The sequence below is a fragment of the Mauremys reevesii genome, linkage group 11 (genome assembly GCF_016161935.1).
Source record: "Mauremys reevesii isolate NIE-2019 linkage group 11, ASM1616193v1, whole genome shotgun sequence".
NCBI classification, from domain to species: domain Eukaryota; kingdom Metazoa; phylum Chordata; order Testudines; family Geoemydidae; genus Mauremys; species Mauremys reevesii.
In genome coordinates, this window is record NC_052633.1 from 17015066 (window position 1) to 17030845 (window position 15780).

Sequence of the window (15780 nt, forward strand, 5' to 3'; positions counted from 1 at the left end):
GCTTATAAACATTACTTTAATAAGTTTTACTGTAAATTTTGAAACTACGTAAGGTTTCATAACCTGTGATTACATCACATTTTTATTTAAAATAGAATATCCTCAAGCTTATGTAATATAAACCTACAATTTACTTAAAATGTAAATAGATACAATTTGATCACCAATAAGAAAACTTTCATCTATCACCAGAAACATACTGTATCCAGGTCATTAAACTAAACAGTTAAAGAGATAATTGTTAACTTATTACATTGTATAGCATTGCTTACAAAAGAATTTCCCAAAAAATGTAAACACTGAATAACTGCAATGAACTCTTTTTCAGTCGTTTTCAGCCTGTGGTCTGCAGACCCCGGGGGTCCGCGGACTTACGTCTTAAGATGTCCAAAGGTGTCCACACCTCCATTCAAAATTTTTTTAGAGGCCCACAAATGAAAAAAAGGTTAAAAAGCACTGCTGTAGATACGATAGGCCTGATTTTTCACTGCCTTGCCCTCTGTGTAGTCATTTAAACCTGTGCAAAGTGACTGCAGATGAGGTGTAAATATCACCCAATCTGTATGGTAGTGTTTTGCACCCATTTAAAATAGGTGTAAAGGATTATATAGAGGGCAAGGCAGTGGAGAATCATGTTTATAGAGTGCCTCTAAATCAGGGGTGGGCAATAAATTTCGCAGGGGGGCCACTCCACGCATTTTGGTAAGTTGTCACGGGCCACACATTTCTGCTATATTAATGGAGGAGGTGCAGGGTGTGGGAGGGAATTTGGGTGCAGGAGGGAGCTCTGGGCTGGTGCAGAGTGTTGGAACACAGGAGAGGGTGAGGGGTGTGGGCTCTGGGAGGGAGTTTGGGTGCAGGAGGGGGGGTCTGGGCTGGGGCAGGGGACTGGGGTGTGGGAGAGGGTGCGAGGTGTATGCTCTGGCTGGGAAGTGCTTACCACAGGTGGCTCCCAGCCGGCGGCATAGCAGGGCTCAGGAGGCTGCCTGCCTGCCTGCCATAGCCCCATGCCACTCCTGCATGTCACACACATCTCTGCACGCCCCTAGGTGAGAGTGGGGCAGCAGGTCTCCATGTGCTGCCTGCAGCCGCAAGCACCGCTCCTGCAGTTCCCATTGGCCAGTTTCCGGCCAATGGGAGCTGTGAGGATGGTGCTGGGGGCAGGGGCAGGGCCACCTCTCCCCCAACCCCGCCAGGGGTACGCAGAGACATGCCAGCAGCAGCCATCTGCTTCCGGGAGCAGTGTGGGGACACAGTAGGCAGGCAGCCTGACGGAGCATCCTGCTGTGCCACGGGACTTTTAGCGGCCTGGATTCAGAGATCGCAAGGGGGCAGAGGAGGCCGGACAGAAATGTTAGTCATGGCGGACTAGACAGAAATGTTAGATGGGCCGGATCTGGCCCGCAGACCATATTTTGCCAACCCCTGGTCTAAAGGTTTAATTCTTAGCACAGTTAGGTTTGAATTTCATGCTCTCTCTCCCCCATCACACTCACACCCCGCACCCTGAAAAAAAGGTTGGAGAGAGAAACAACATGTCTGAGGGTATTCAAAAGAATTCTTGAATGGGTATAGTTTTACCCAACTGATCAAAATAACACTGAATTACACTTTTTTTTTCTTTTCTTTTTCTCCTCTCCAAAATGCGTATTGGAATGCAAAGTAAAAACCTAACTACTTCAAAGGAATTAGGATATCTTGGCAGATTTTTTTTTTCCTGCAGAAAAACACATAAGCCTGATTCTTACATCCATACTCATACTGAGCAAGACCTTACTCTACAAGTAGTCCTCTTGATTCTGGATTAATTGTTTACCAAAATCAGTTCTTCTAAAGAACAAGCTATTTTTTATTTACTCAAGCAGAGAAAATTCTTCTAAAGCAAGCAAACTTCTGCTCTTTTAAAAAGTCAATATGTAACTATTCTGGAAAAAAAATTAACAAGACTGGCTCCAAGGCCAAGAATATACTTGCCAAATTTCAGTCCAAAGCAAACTTACACAACTGAGATATAATGCATCTAGTATAAAATTTTTAACCCTGATTCCTTTGGGTAACCATAAAATGTAAATGAGAAAGTAGGGGCAGTGGAGGGGGGTTTATTTATTTGGTGCTGGTATTTCTCACAGCAGAGATGACAGAACTCAAAAGTATATGATATTGTCATACCTAGAGCTTCTTGGCTTGGTGCTGGCTTCTCTCCCTGAGGATTTTCCAATTTTGTGTAAGCCCTGCACTCCAAATTAAAAAATAGTATTGGAGTCCTAGAAGTGGGGATGGAGGGAACAATGCACCCCACTCCATGGTGTGCTCTTCTCTGAGCCTGGCAGATATTTGGGCAGGGATTAATGCTGCTCCAAACATTAGCTCCCATTCTGTACCTGTACTCTTCTCAGAGAGGAATATTTACATGGCAAAGAACTAGCCATCACCACATACGCTGGCACAGAATAACGTTTCATTCTCCTTTCCCTATGGCTCCCCAGGATCTAAGGTGCTTGGAGGCCATATCTTCTGCCTCTTATGCAGCCTACCCACAAACCCCTTTCCTTGATGGAAGCATTCAAGATGAATTTTGAGGAGTTTCCTGGGCCCTCTGTCTCTCTCCTGTGGGTTTTACTGCAGGAGGCCTTGGGGTTTTGTCTCTCTTTCTTTAAGGTCCCCTAAACTATCTATGACTTTCCCACTACCACAGTATATGATTGCCTTACAATCTTTAACATATTTATCTGTGAGGCAGGGAAGAGTTATCTCCATTTTACAGAAAGGAAATGGAGGCACAGAGAGATTAAGTAATCTGACCAACACCATACAGGAAATCTGTGGCAGAGAAGAGAACTGAACCCGGGTGTCTTGGGTTTCAGGCTAGTATCTCATGCAAAGTTTTTGTTGGTTCCCCTACCATCACCGCTTTTTTCCTTTTATTCACTCTTTAACTTTTCCAAAATTGGAGATGTTCTGAAAAGTTACAAAGTAGCAAAAGGAAAATAAAATTAACTCCAACTTTTCAAAATTTCTTCAAAGTTACAGTGTTCCATTTTCCCTTTTGCCATTCTTACTTTTTAGAAGTTGGAGAAGTTTATAAATTTATAGAGTGGAAAAGGAGTAGGGGGAAAAACAGACAAACAAAGCCCCTACATGTAATTCATTCTATTGTAGTCAATGGGGAAAAAGGGAGGAGACGGGGGAAAAACAAAAATCAACTTTTAAACTGAATTGAAAATGAAATTGTAAGTCAAATCCAAATAAAAACTGTTTTGTTTTGAAATTTTTTGTTCAGGGATTTTTTTTTCCGAACAGCTATATTACTAATGAATGAGAATATGTGTATTACTTAAACAGTAAAGCTTTCCTAAGCTGGATTGATTATTTTTTTTTTGGGTAATGGGGATGGATTTAAAATTATATATTTTAGACACATGTAACAGCAGTTATAAGAGGAATCATTTATAATAAAAAGTGCTTTTTAGGCAATGATTTGGGATTTCAGTATTTTCTACTTGCTGATGCTCTCTTACTACACAGAAATTTATTTTTCAGACACAGAGAAGAACTCTCCTCTGAGATAAGAAAAATTGCCTGTATACTTCCCATATTCTAAAACATTAAATTCAATAGTAGTAGACTGTAGCTGACTCACTGAACTCACACAGGCATGAGTCTCTGTGAATCTAATGATTACCTATTATTCTAGCTTTAATGATCAGAGATTTTACAAGTAATACAGTCTTACTTCAAAGAACATGTGTTTTAGACAGTCTTAAACTTCAGTCTATTTCATATACTTAAAGTTCTGGTTCAAGTATAATACAGTTAAATCAAGCCAAAGTCCAATCCGGCAAATGAATCTGCACAGGAAAACACCTGTGTGCAAGAGTCCCTCCGACTTCAAGAATAGGATCCAATACTGTAAGTAGCTTCAAGTTTCCTTCACTTCCAAAAACTGCTACTGTCCTGCAATACTATATTCTTGGTCTGCCACTGCAGGATACAGTAGGTTTCTGAGTTTAGACTAGCTCATAACATCAATATGAATTAATTCCAAAATAATAAATGACCACTGATTTTTTAAAATCCTTAAATATAGTAAAGAGGAAAAAGCAACTGATAGATGATGTAAAGGTCTGAAAAGAAAAACAGAAGTGCAACAGGAGCAGCAATCAATCATCAATTATCATAACAGAATAAAGAAAAAGCAAGCAATATGTTAGCTATACATAATACCAATCATAATAAGAAAAATGTAGGGATTTATGGTGTGAAAAACTGTTAATTATATGAATTTTCACATCTCAGAAGAAAGTGTTGGTAACCTTCCCCCAAAGAATTATCTGCTCTTATGCTACTTAAGGGCATGTTTCAGCACTAGAGAACATAGTAGAAAACAGAAGTCAGAAAAAATTAACATTCTCCAATGTTGTTAAATTCTTCAAAGAGAATGACTGACTGTTACTGCAACTCTTCCTTCAGCTCAGTCCTTGTCAATATAAACCAGTATGAGAATTCAAATTAATCTACGTTTTGTTTTCCCCGTAACTAAGAGGGTATCTATTCCAAAGGAATAGTCTCATTTTAATGGGAAGGACATTACGCATATAAGTACCTTCATCATCGTAAGAATATACTCCTAAGAGCTTGTCTACCTGAAGAATTAGACCATGGTAAGCTGGAGTGTGACTCTATGCTGCTCTAGACTGCTCAAAGTTCATTAACAAACTGTTAATGTATCTCAGCAGGATGTGTGCACACGGGCAGTTAGACCATGGCAGGGTAGTGTGAGGCAGATTCATAACCCCAGCTTGCCACGGTCTAATTGTTCGTGTAGACAAGCACTAAGAAAGCGGTCCATCTCTTTGTTCATGAACGGTGTAAGCCAGGGAGTAGGTGGAAAGGTGCTGTTAACATTTTAAGATATTGAAGCTGTAGAAGATTTTTAGACTTAACTTTTTTTTTTTTAATTCTTGAACAAGCATCAGAATTAAGGTTAGAAATCTCTCTCTCATCCAGCATCCAGATATCTGAACTGTCAGATGTCAGAATTTGGAGGAACCAATACCTCTAATTCCTTGGATAAATTCCAAATTAAGTGAACCCATGCCTTCTTACATTGTAGAAAAATTAATATAATACTTTGGAGCTGTTTTTCCAGACTTCTGTGCCTTCTGGGAGTACCGTAAGTTACATTTGAAGGACAAGAGAAATGGGCAAGAGAGATCACTACATCCCACTCTAAGAGAAGTTAACCTCTTAGAACAGTGATATATTGAAGTGTAGTATTTGCAACCAAAAAAGTAAAAATGAAGGTTTGAGATGAATTCCACTGAGGTGTCTATCATCAGATTTGTAAAGGCTCTTATTTCATGTATTTTTCCCTGCATTGATTTTGTGAGTCAGAGTACAATAATCCTGGCATGTTTTTTAAACCTGTGGTCATACCAGATGACATTTTGTGACACTGGAGTTAATCTAGCTGTGATGTTCTCACAATTGAATCCGTGTTATCTGAATCTTGAGAAAATTGAGTTTCCTGCTTCTGCAATGTTATGGAACTCACATTTTGTGCTAAAGAAATATAGAAAGCATTTTACTTCATGTCTGTTGTTTGTATGCTGACATGTGAGTTATGTAATGTTAGTAATAAAAAGAAAATCTTAATAGGAAGTGCTCAAGTACTTTAGAGTTTTATATTATTGCAGAAAACTACCGTATGTCTTTATACTTCCTGACACTTTTTCCCAATTGGATTTCTCTATTAACAGACCAAAATAAACTGGAGAAAGTAGTCAACGTCCAATTCCCTGTCATAAGTCTCTTGGGGATTCAACTTCCAATAAACTAATATTGCCACAAATTTAAAAAAAAAAAAGTGTCAATTCTCCTTATGACCCATTCTTGTATCAAAATAAACTAAAAAGAAAACAAAAGATATCAAGTTTATTTTTTCAATATAGCCATCGTATTGTATTATAGTAATCCATTTGTCCGTATCTGCTGATACAATCTTATTCATCAATATCATTGGTGGTATCTATCCACTAAGATATTTTCCCAGAATGTCTCAGAGTTGGCATGTTAATTTCTAGAATGGCTTTTCCATTTTGAAAGTAAAAAATAGAGTTTGTAGTATAGGAATTTGATCTAGGTGACCAGATGAACTTCTCTACTTGTCTTTATTAGACTTGTTTATAAATTAAACAAAGGCTTCTTTTTATTATTTCTTATCTAATGCATCTGCAAGACAAGTGTTACAGTACTCTTAAATGCTACAACAGGAGCTGCATCTCACCCTTCTGCACAGAAAGGAAGACTCCCCTTACTAAGTTCTTGCAGATGGCTCTTCACAGAGTCAGGAAGGCTCTAGGGGAGCAGAGAGGGCAGGGAGCTATGCTAGGTGAGGTAGAAACTGGACAGCCCTATGGTGCTTGGTGGTGGGGAAGGATGCACCTCAAAAGGTTCCCTAAGAAGGAGAATACCTGTTTCTCTTTGGTTTTCCACAGACAGTTAAGATATTGAGTGGACTATACAATTTTGCTGTCTTTCTTCCCAGTGTAGTGATTTGGGTTTTGGAGGAGGTGGGGAGCCACAATTTCAAGTGCATACCTTTCCATGTGAAAAGTATTTCTGAAGCGTATTTCCCTAATAGTTCCTCTAGGTTTTTCTACTTCTTATACAGTCAATGAGGCATCTAGTAAACATGCAAAAGTAGAAGACAGTAATAATAGTATGAGAAAATAACAGTTCCTAACATATTTTGTTTATTTTCTTTCCCACTGAAATCTGATGCTTAGGAGGCCAAGCTTTCTAAGCACTCTTCCAGGTCCAAAATGAGATGAAGCCCCCTTTACAGTCAAGATAACTGTAAAAGAAATGTTTGTACAAGGGAGGCTTCATTTCCCCCTTCATTATGTCCTAGCTCTCAGAAACAGCTTGGAACAGTCAAGGAACATCAGCAACTGGAAAATCTCTACTAAAGGATAAATAATAAACTCACCATATGGCCATAAATGTAGAAGTCTAGTAAATGTAGGTTTTAATTATGAAGATGGCTATTAAAGGACAGAATGAAGGGGGAAAACTGGGATGAACCGAAATGTCTGGGTTCATATTTTTCTAGAAATGGGATCTGGAATTATAAAAGTCAAAAGTATATTCACAAACAGTTTTCAAACTAACATTCATATATCTTCTCATAGAGGCATAGTTTTAATATGCTCAAGGGTTTGATTCTGAATGATAGGGTTATACCTTCCTTTCCCACATGTTAATTCTACTGGTGCTAATAGAGAAGACTAATCTAAACGTGTACTAAATATTGCAACTGAAATCACACAAACCCTTAGGTCCTTCAACCTTCTTGTTGGAAGTATCCCTGATAGGGTCATCAATACTGCAGTCTGTCCCTGCCCAGGAGAAATTACAAATGCAAGTGGCTTCATTACTACACACCTAGAAAAGAAAATGAAAATAACTGTTTTTGAAACACTTTTGATTAAGGTTATTCAGCATATGGTAGAACTAAGTTATAAGATACACAGGATAACATTTACCAAAACACATACCATAACAAGAATGATTGTTTAGAAAGTTCAAGAAATCAATAACCTTATCTAGTACATAACAGGTTAGGATGGAATGTTCACCCCACGCTAGCCCGGAAAACATTACTGTGGCTCAGAAGGAGCTCAGTAACTGATAGGTCACTCATAGGGAGAGTTAGGTTTGATGAACAAGCAGAGCTGAGGAGCAGCAGCAGCAGGTGGGGCTGGTATAAGGCCAAGCATTGAGGGCAGAAGGGGGCTGCCATGTGCAAGCCTCCAGTTGGTCTCTGGGCTTAAAAAGGAGAAGGGGAAAAACCCAGGAGAGTAGAAGCCCTGGGGATCCAGGCCCTGAGAAAAGGGCACACCCAGAGAGGTGTAGGAGAACGAAGCCTGAAAGAAGTGAAGTAGGAAAAGGTTCAGGGAAAATGGCTACAAGGTTTGGGATGGTTCAGACCTTCACTGCTGACTCGAAGGTCCTTGGAACCTGGAGTACTGGGCAGGCCTGGGTTCCCCTCTCAGCCAGTAGGGAAGTGACACAGTCTGGGCAGTGAACTGAAGGACTGCCTGAGAGAATTCATACAGAGATCCTTTGATACCCTGGAAGGGAAAAACTATAGTGACTTGGCCAGAAGGACAAGCCATGAAGAGGGAGCACTCTGAGTTACAAAGAGGGAGCAATCAAGTCAAAAGGAAAGATGGAGGGACACAGGTAAGCAACCAAAGGAAGAGGCATCAGACTGGCCAAGAGGTAATCCCGAGATACGGCCACAAGGAGGTGCCACAGTGGTGAGCTGTAAACCCCAAGACACAAGTATATCAAGTTTGTAGTTTTATTTAATTCCCCAGGTAGATACACTCAGAAGATAGCATGGCAAGAGTAGAAGACTCCATTACAGCTCAACTGTCCCATGGACTCTCATCAGTGCAGGGGTATCGGGAGCTCTAAGAACCCTTGTTCTTATTCATGGGCAACAGAGATCTTGGGTCTGGGTGGATTAGGCATTTGGTGAAGTCACAGTCTAGCCCTTATTAATTTGCTCTTTTCATGAAGCTGTGAAAGGGGGACACAAATTAAGGTACTTGTTATATGTATCCATTTTCAAAGTGATCATTGTAATCAGAACCACTTTCAAACTTTGGGCCTCATATTTCCTTAGGCAGCTTGTTCCAATGTAAGAGAGAGGGAGAATTCTGAGTTTCAACTAACAGCTTCTTCTTCATTCTTCCAGGCTGGTAGTGTCAGTCTATCCTCCAGCAGAATAGGCCAGGGCTTCATTTTCAGACTGCGCTTAGAAGGATACCTCTGTGAAAATGTGTGCTTAAACCCACTAAAAATTACATTACACTTGTAATAAATATGAACTCCTACCAAACCCATAAAATTTAAAATACTAATCAATAGTGGATGATGGCTGTAAATGGACGATGGTAAAAAGAAATTAGAGATGGAGTAAGTTGCTGAGGAAAGTGACTGCAGGAAGGTGTGGTGGAAAAGCAGATAAAGATAGAAAGAATGAAATTTTGATCATGATTAGAAGGGCAGTTAGTCATCAATAGAGGTACCTAATCAACTGGTACATAATGTATAAAAACTATAGACTACATAGTCTATAGATAATGCTTAAACCAAGTTGACAGACGGTACAATGCTGACAATCAAAAGTAAATAAGCCATGTAATTTTTGTTTATACCTTTATCTCATTCTGCATCCTCTAATGTTAACTAAAGAAGCTTATCAAGAAGGATAAAGATAACTTTAATCTCTACTTGTAAGAAAGGTTTGTTGAACTGAAAATTCGAATTAGCAAAAGCACAATAGGAATGTGGAAAAAAATTCAAAGTCGTCAAGAGAATGTCTGGATCCCTTTCTTAGCTCCTATATTGCCCGCGGTCTCTGTGCCTCTCTCTCCTTCTCCTTCCTTCTGAACCCAATTCACCCTCCTTTCAGTCTGTCTCCCTTTTCGGATTCTCTTCCCATATGAATCTTCCATAATAAGAAAACAACTTCCTAATATAGAGTCTAGTCCTCTACGGCACATATCTGTAGAAATTATAGCAGTCTATCTTATCCCTTGTTGGCCCTGCTCTCCGTTAAAAAAAAAGGGTGGTGGTGGGGAGCACAAGTAGCCAGAAAAACGAAGTGTTTGATCAGTAGTTAAGACACTTGATAACTTAGTCAAATAGACTCAGAGGTGGACTATGAAGCATAACATCCCTCAGTGTAAACTGATGTGCTAGGGTGGAAATAGTGTCAAAACTAAATATAGTTTAAACCAGGGTTTCCAAAATGTGGCCTCAGCCTACCTTGACACATTGTTGGGTGGTCTATCAGCATGACTGCATTCTCCAGTCAAGCTCAGTCTTAATATATCTTTAACTAGAAGTGACTCGTGTAATCTAAGTAAAAGCTATATAAATGTAATGTTTTGAGCTGTATATGTTGGACAGAGCATAGAAAAAAATATTTTAAAAAAATAAGCTGCAGTACTGTATGCAAGTTTAATTCTCGCACGCATACAATGGTATGTTTTGCTGCAAGGTAACCTAGCAATGTACAGTCTGTCACTTACAACTGTAAAAAATGGCAAGCAGTATTTTAATCTGACATGGATCGATTTTATTTTTCGAAAACGAGAAGGTGCATTGGCGGAGAAGATAATGAGAGTCCCAGACCATATACATCTACACAAAATGAGCCAGCCAAAAAAAATAAAGAAAGAAAGAAAGTGTTAAGAAGATATGATGACACGTTCTTGAAGTTTGGATTCTCCTTTACTGGATTGGATGAGTACCCATTGCCTCAGTGTGTTATATTATAAACTGTTATTTTATATTTTTAATTACAATATTTGATTCTTTTCTAATTAGTTGAGAGTAGGGCTGGATCTTTACTTACACAGCACAGAAATCCAGATGCTATACTAAAAAAATTGAAAACTGTTTAAAGTTGGACAACTATTTTGTTCTAAAATCAACAAATAAAAGACGGTTACTCACCGTAGTAACTGTTGTTCTCCGAGATGTGTTGCTCCTATCCATTCCAGTTAGGTGTGCGTGCCGCGCGTGCACGGCTCTTCGGAAGACTTTTACCCTAGCAACACTCGGTGGGTCGGCTGGGCGCCCCCTGGAGTGGCGCAGCTATAGCGCAGGATATATACCCCTGCCAACCCATCCGCTCCTCAGTTCCTTCTTGCCGGCTACTCCGACAGTGGGGAAGGAGGGCGGGTCTGGAATGGATAGGAGCAACACATCTCGAAGAACAACAGTTACTACGGTGAGTAACCGTCTTTTCTTCTTCGAGTGATTGCTCCTATGCATTCCAGTTAGATGATTCCCAAGCCTTATGTAGGCGGTGGGGTCGGAGTTAGATGCTGCAGAATGCAAACTTCTGTGCCAAAGGCTGCATCATCTCTGGACACTTGGGCCAATGAGGCAAAGGTGTGTACTAGCTGCACGACACATCCCCTGAAAGGGTATGTGGGCCAAGACGGCAGCAGAGAAGCCTGAGCCCTGGTGGAATGTGCAGTAAGGTGGCTCCATGGAACATGGGCTAAACACAGGAGGCGCAGATGCACCAGTCATCGAAGATGAAATCCTCTAGGAGGAGACAGGTATGTCCCTCGTCCGGTATGCCAGTACGATGAAGATTCGGGGGCGTTACGCAAGGGCTTTGTCCGCTCGATATAGATTGCGGACGCCCTACGGACGTCTAGGGAGGGCAATTGTTGCTCTCCTTGCGATGAGTGTGGCTTCGGAAAGAAGACCGGAAGGAAGCTATCCTGGATGATATGAGAGGCTGACACCACCTTTAGGGAGGAAGGCCGGACACGGTCACAACTGCACTTGTCCTTGAGAGACACAGTATACCGTGGGTCCATCGCAAGCGCCTGAAGCTCGGAGACTCGTCTGGCTGATGGAAAGGCTACAAAGAAGACCGCCTTCCAGAACAGGTATGCCAGCGAGCACGTCGTCAGTGTCCCGAATGGGCAATCATAAAACTGGCGAGAACCAGGTTGAAGACCCAGGTTGTGGCGGGGGCCAACCGGGGAGGGGGGGATAACGCTCCAAGTCCTTGAGGAATCTAGAAACCACAAGGCGTAAGAATACGGAGCGGCCACTCCCCGCTGGGTGGAAGGGAGAGATGGCTGCCAAGAGTGCCCTTAATGAGGGCCGCGCCATGTGCTGCTGTTTAAGACCAGAGGTAGTCCAAGACGGACTGGATCGGGACCTCGGCGGGAGAAACATTGTGCGTTTCGTAGCAGCAGGAGAAACGCTTCCACTCTGCCAGATACGTTAACCGAGTGGAGGATCTCCTATCACCCAGGGGAATCCTGTAGAGCCGAGGCAGAACAATGTAATTCGGATCAGTTTAGCCACACAGCAGCCCTGCTGTGAGGTGCAGGGATTACCAGTCTGGGTGGTGAAGCTTGCTGCGATCCCGCGAAATGGGGTCGGGGCCAAGAGGTAGGGAAATAGGGTTGGCTACCGACAGGGGTGCAAGCCAGCGGGAACGGTGGAAATTGGACAGCCGATGGCTCATCCACAGCATCAGAAACCTCTCCAAGACTGAGCCCGGGGAGAGGTCTTGGAATGAGGAGGGCTTCTCTCTGTTTTCGCTCTCGCGGGAGCGAAGAGGGCTATGCGGGGAAAGACCCACTTCCGAAAAACGGAATGGATACCGTCCGGAGGGAACGACCACTTGTGAGACCGGAAGGATCTGCTGAGGCGATCCGCCAGCTGAAAAGCCTGGCATACAAGGCAGACTGCTCCCAGCTCTCGGACACTGATGCGTAAGGCCAGCTCTTGGGCCGACCAAAGGCCGTGAGTGCGAAGCTGACCCAGGTGAGCACGCAGCCGAGAGATGGGGTGTCCGTCATGAGGGACCCTGAGGGGTGAATGGAACAGCATCCCTGGATACACCAGGGAGGGCACTGACTCTCGGTTGAGGGAGCCTAGGATGCTCAGGGGGAACGAGACGACCAGGGTGGTATCTCTGCCCGGGTGGTACACCAAGGTGAGGCACGATTGGAGTGGACAGAGGTGAAGCCTGGCATGTTTGGAAACAAACGCGCAGACAGCCATGTGTCTCAGGAAACCTAGGCCTGGGCGAGCCAAAGTTGTCGGGAAGGTCCGTAGACCTTGTACAATTGTTACCACCGCATGAAACCAAGGCTGAGGTAAGCAGGCTCTGGTGAGATTGGAGTCCAGGGTGGCTCCAATGAATTCTATTCCCTGTGTGGGAACCAGAGTGGATTTTACCATTGATGATCAGGCCTAGACACCGGAATAGGTCCGTGTCGATGCCCACAGGACTGGTACTTGGGCTCTGAGGTCCCTCGAACGAGCCAATGTGGAAGAAAAATGGGGACATGAAAATACGCGCCCGTCATATCGAGGGCGGCATACAGTCTATCCGCAGCGTGAACTTGTGGAGGACCCGCAGGTCTAGGATATGTCTGAGACCTCCCTTCGCCTAGGGGATTAGGTTTCGTCCCTAGGCACCTCCTGTATAGCTCCGATGAAGAGGAGCGTCCGCACCTGTTGCAAGAGGAATCGCTCATGAGAGGGGTCCCTAAGAGGGACGAGGATGGTTAGAAGGATCTTAACCTTGAGGGCCTGATTGACGCCCACGACCGCATAAGTGACGCCTGCTGGCAAAGTCTTGTCTTTGTCTAGGCGCAGGGTAAGAGCGGTGAGTCTGGGGACGGAAAGGTCGGCGCTAAGCACCGGCGTGTGCATGCTAATAGAGAGCGGAAAGTGACCCTGCTGCCCTTCAGACTTTGCAGCCTAGGGCCAGCTTTCTCAGAGAACAGGCCTTTGCCAGTGCCGGGCAAGTCGTGTATAGTGGACAGCAGCTGCGAGGGAAGGCTCGATAACCGGAGCCAGGAAAAGCGCCTCGTGGCCACACCCGAGGCCAGGGTCGTGGCAGCGAAGTCAGCTGCATCCAACTAGGCCTGGAGGGAAGCTCTATCCAGCTTCTTCGTTCGATCCAGGAGGGCATCGAACTCTTGACGTGAGTTCTGAAGAACCGACTCTGAAAAGTTGCCCACCGCCACCCGTAGTAGCGGCTAAGCAGGGCTTGCTAGTTTGCTACACAAAGTGGCAGGGCCCCCGCCGAGTACATCGTACGGCCCCGTAAGACCAGTCGCCTAGCCCCCTAGGATTTAGGAGCTGGTGTCTGCTGGCCATGGCGTTCCATCCCATTGAGGGACTGGACGACAAGGGAGCGGGGGCGGGGGGTTGATGTACCTAGGTACTCGTACCCCCTGGATGATGCTATGCACTTGCATTCCAATCAGAGGAGGGCCCGAGGAGTATGTTCCTGCCCCCGCCTCAGCTGGGGAGGAGGAAGAAGAAAGGCCAGGGACAAGCGGGTCCTGTGTGGGCTCGCACTCCTGGACGACCTCCTGATCCGGTGGGATCTCGGAGCCCGGTGGCTGAACCGGGGCTTGCTCCGGACTGGTCGCAGGGGGACGGCTAATTGCCGCCTCTGGCACCCAGAGCTCCGATGGAACGGAGGGAGATGGGAGCACCGGTATGCCTCTGGCGTGGCAGTACGCCCATGGTGACTAGAAGGACCTCTGATAGGTCTCCTGGAAGACTCTGGAGGGCACATCGGAAAAGAGAGTACTGCGCATATGAAGTGTCCGCACGTGGCAACACTGATGCGTGACTGGGTGGCCCTGAAGGAGCTGAAGAGCCTATGGTAGAGTCTCCTTCTCTAACTGACGTCGCTCGACTCGGCACCGGGGATCGGTACCGGGAGACATACTGGTACCGAGAACGAGACCTGCCACCGGAGCTGTGCTGGGCGGTCGACCGAGAGCGCGAGGCTCGACGTTCAGGAGTGGGTACGGGAGTCTCGGTGCCTGGGGCGGTGCCGGGAGCGGGATCGGTGCCGAATGTACCAGGCCAGCAAACGTGACGCTGGCCGGTGCCGCGAGTACTAAAGGTACCGCAATGGAGAACGGTGCCGAGACCACGAGCAGCGTCGTGACCTCACTCGGTGACGGGACCGAGAACGTCTGCGGGACCGCGATCGGGGACGGTGCCGCTCTGCGGTGCCGACGCAGGGTGGCGTAAGCAAGACAGGCTCGCCAAAAGACCATATAACCCGCACCGGCGATGTCGGGGGTTAAGCAGCGCAGCTCTGCCCTTGCCATCAACTCCCTCGCTGTGGAAATGTTCCCAGCGTGGAGGGATTAGTGAGCTCGACCACAGCTCGCGCTGGGGAGCATTCAGGTGTTGGACTCGACGGCTCTTGTGAGGCCGTAGTCTACGGTGCTGATACTGTCGGTGCCGTAGCAGTCACCGGTGCTGGGCAGCCCGGCGTAGTAGAGCGCTCGGGCTGCGGAGCGGGCCGCTCGGACGCCGCTGAAAAGCGAGCTCGACCACGGTTCGTACCGGGGAGCTTTCCAGCACCGGACTCGACGGCTCTTGCCTGGCCAGAGTTAACGGTGTGGATACTGTCGGTGCCGCGGCAGACATCGGTGCCGGGCGATCCGACTGAGCATAGCGCTCGGCTGCGGAGCAGGCGGCTCGGACGCAGCTTAATAACGAGCTCGACCACGGTCCATACCGGGGAGCTCTCCAGCACCGGACTCGACGGCTCTTGCCTGGCCGGAGTTAACGGAGCGGATATCGTCGGTGCCGCGGCAGACATCGGTGCCAGCGAACCGACTGAGCATAGCGCTCGGCTGCGGAGCAGGCGGCTCCGACGCAGCGTCTTAGCGAGCTCGACCACGGTCCGTACCGGGGAGCTTTCCAGCACCGGACTTGACGGCTCTTGTCTGGCCGGAGTTAATGGTGCGGATATTGTCGGTGCCGCGGCCGACCTCGGTGCCGGGCGATCCGACTGTGCATAGCGCTCGGCTGCGGAGCAGACGGCTCATACACAGCGTCAAAGCGAGCTCGACCACGGTCCGTGCCGGGGAGCTTTCCAGCACCGGACTCGACGGCTCTTGCCTGGCCGGAGTTAATGGTGCGGATATTGTCGGTGCCGCGGCAGACATCAGTGCCGGGCGATCTGACTGAGCATAGCGCTCGGCTGCGGAGCAGGCGGCTCGGACGCAGCGTCATAGCGAGCTCGACCACGGTCCGTACCGGGGAGCTTTCCGGCACCGGACTCGACGGCTCTTGCCTGGCCGGAGTTAATGGTGTGGATATTGTCGGTGCCGCGGCAGACGTCGGTGCCGGGTGATCCGACTGAGCATAGTGCTCGGCTGCGGAGCAGGCGGCTCG

General features: G+C 46.0%; 1 protein-coding gene across 12 annotated transcripts in view; it reads right to left on the reverse strand.

The window, feature by feature from the left end:
- The window catches only part of ADAM23 (ADAM metallopeptidase domain 23), a 199921-nt gene that overhangs the window by 23955 nt on the left and 160186 nt on the right, over positions 1-15780 (reverse strand). For 6 of the 12 annotated variants that reach the window (XM_039493898.1, XM_039493891.1, XM_039493892.1 and 3 more), the window contains exon 24: positions 7335-7446. The exons of 1 other annotated variant lie outside the window; for it this stretch is intronic. In XM_039493898.1, the coding sequence (XP_039349832.1) occupies positions 7335-7446 (112 nt within the window). 5 more of the 12 variants (XR_005586049.1, XR_005586050.1, XM_039493894.1 and 2 more) reach the window with 4 other exon arrangements.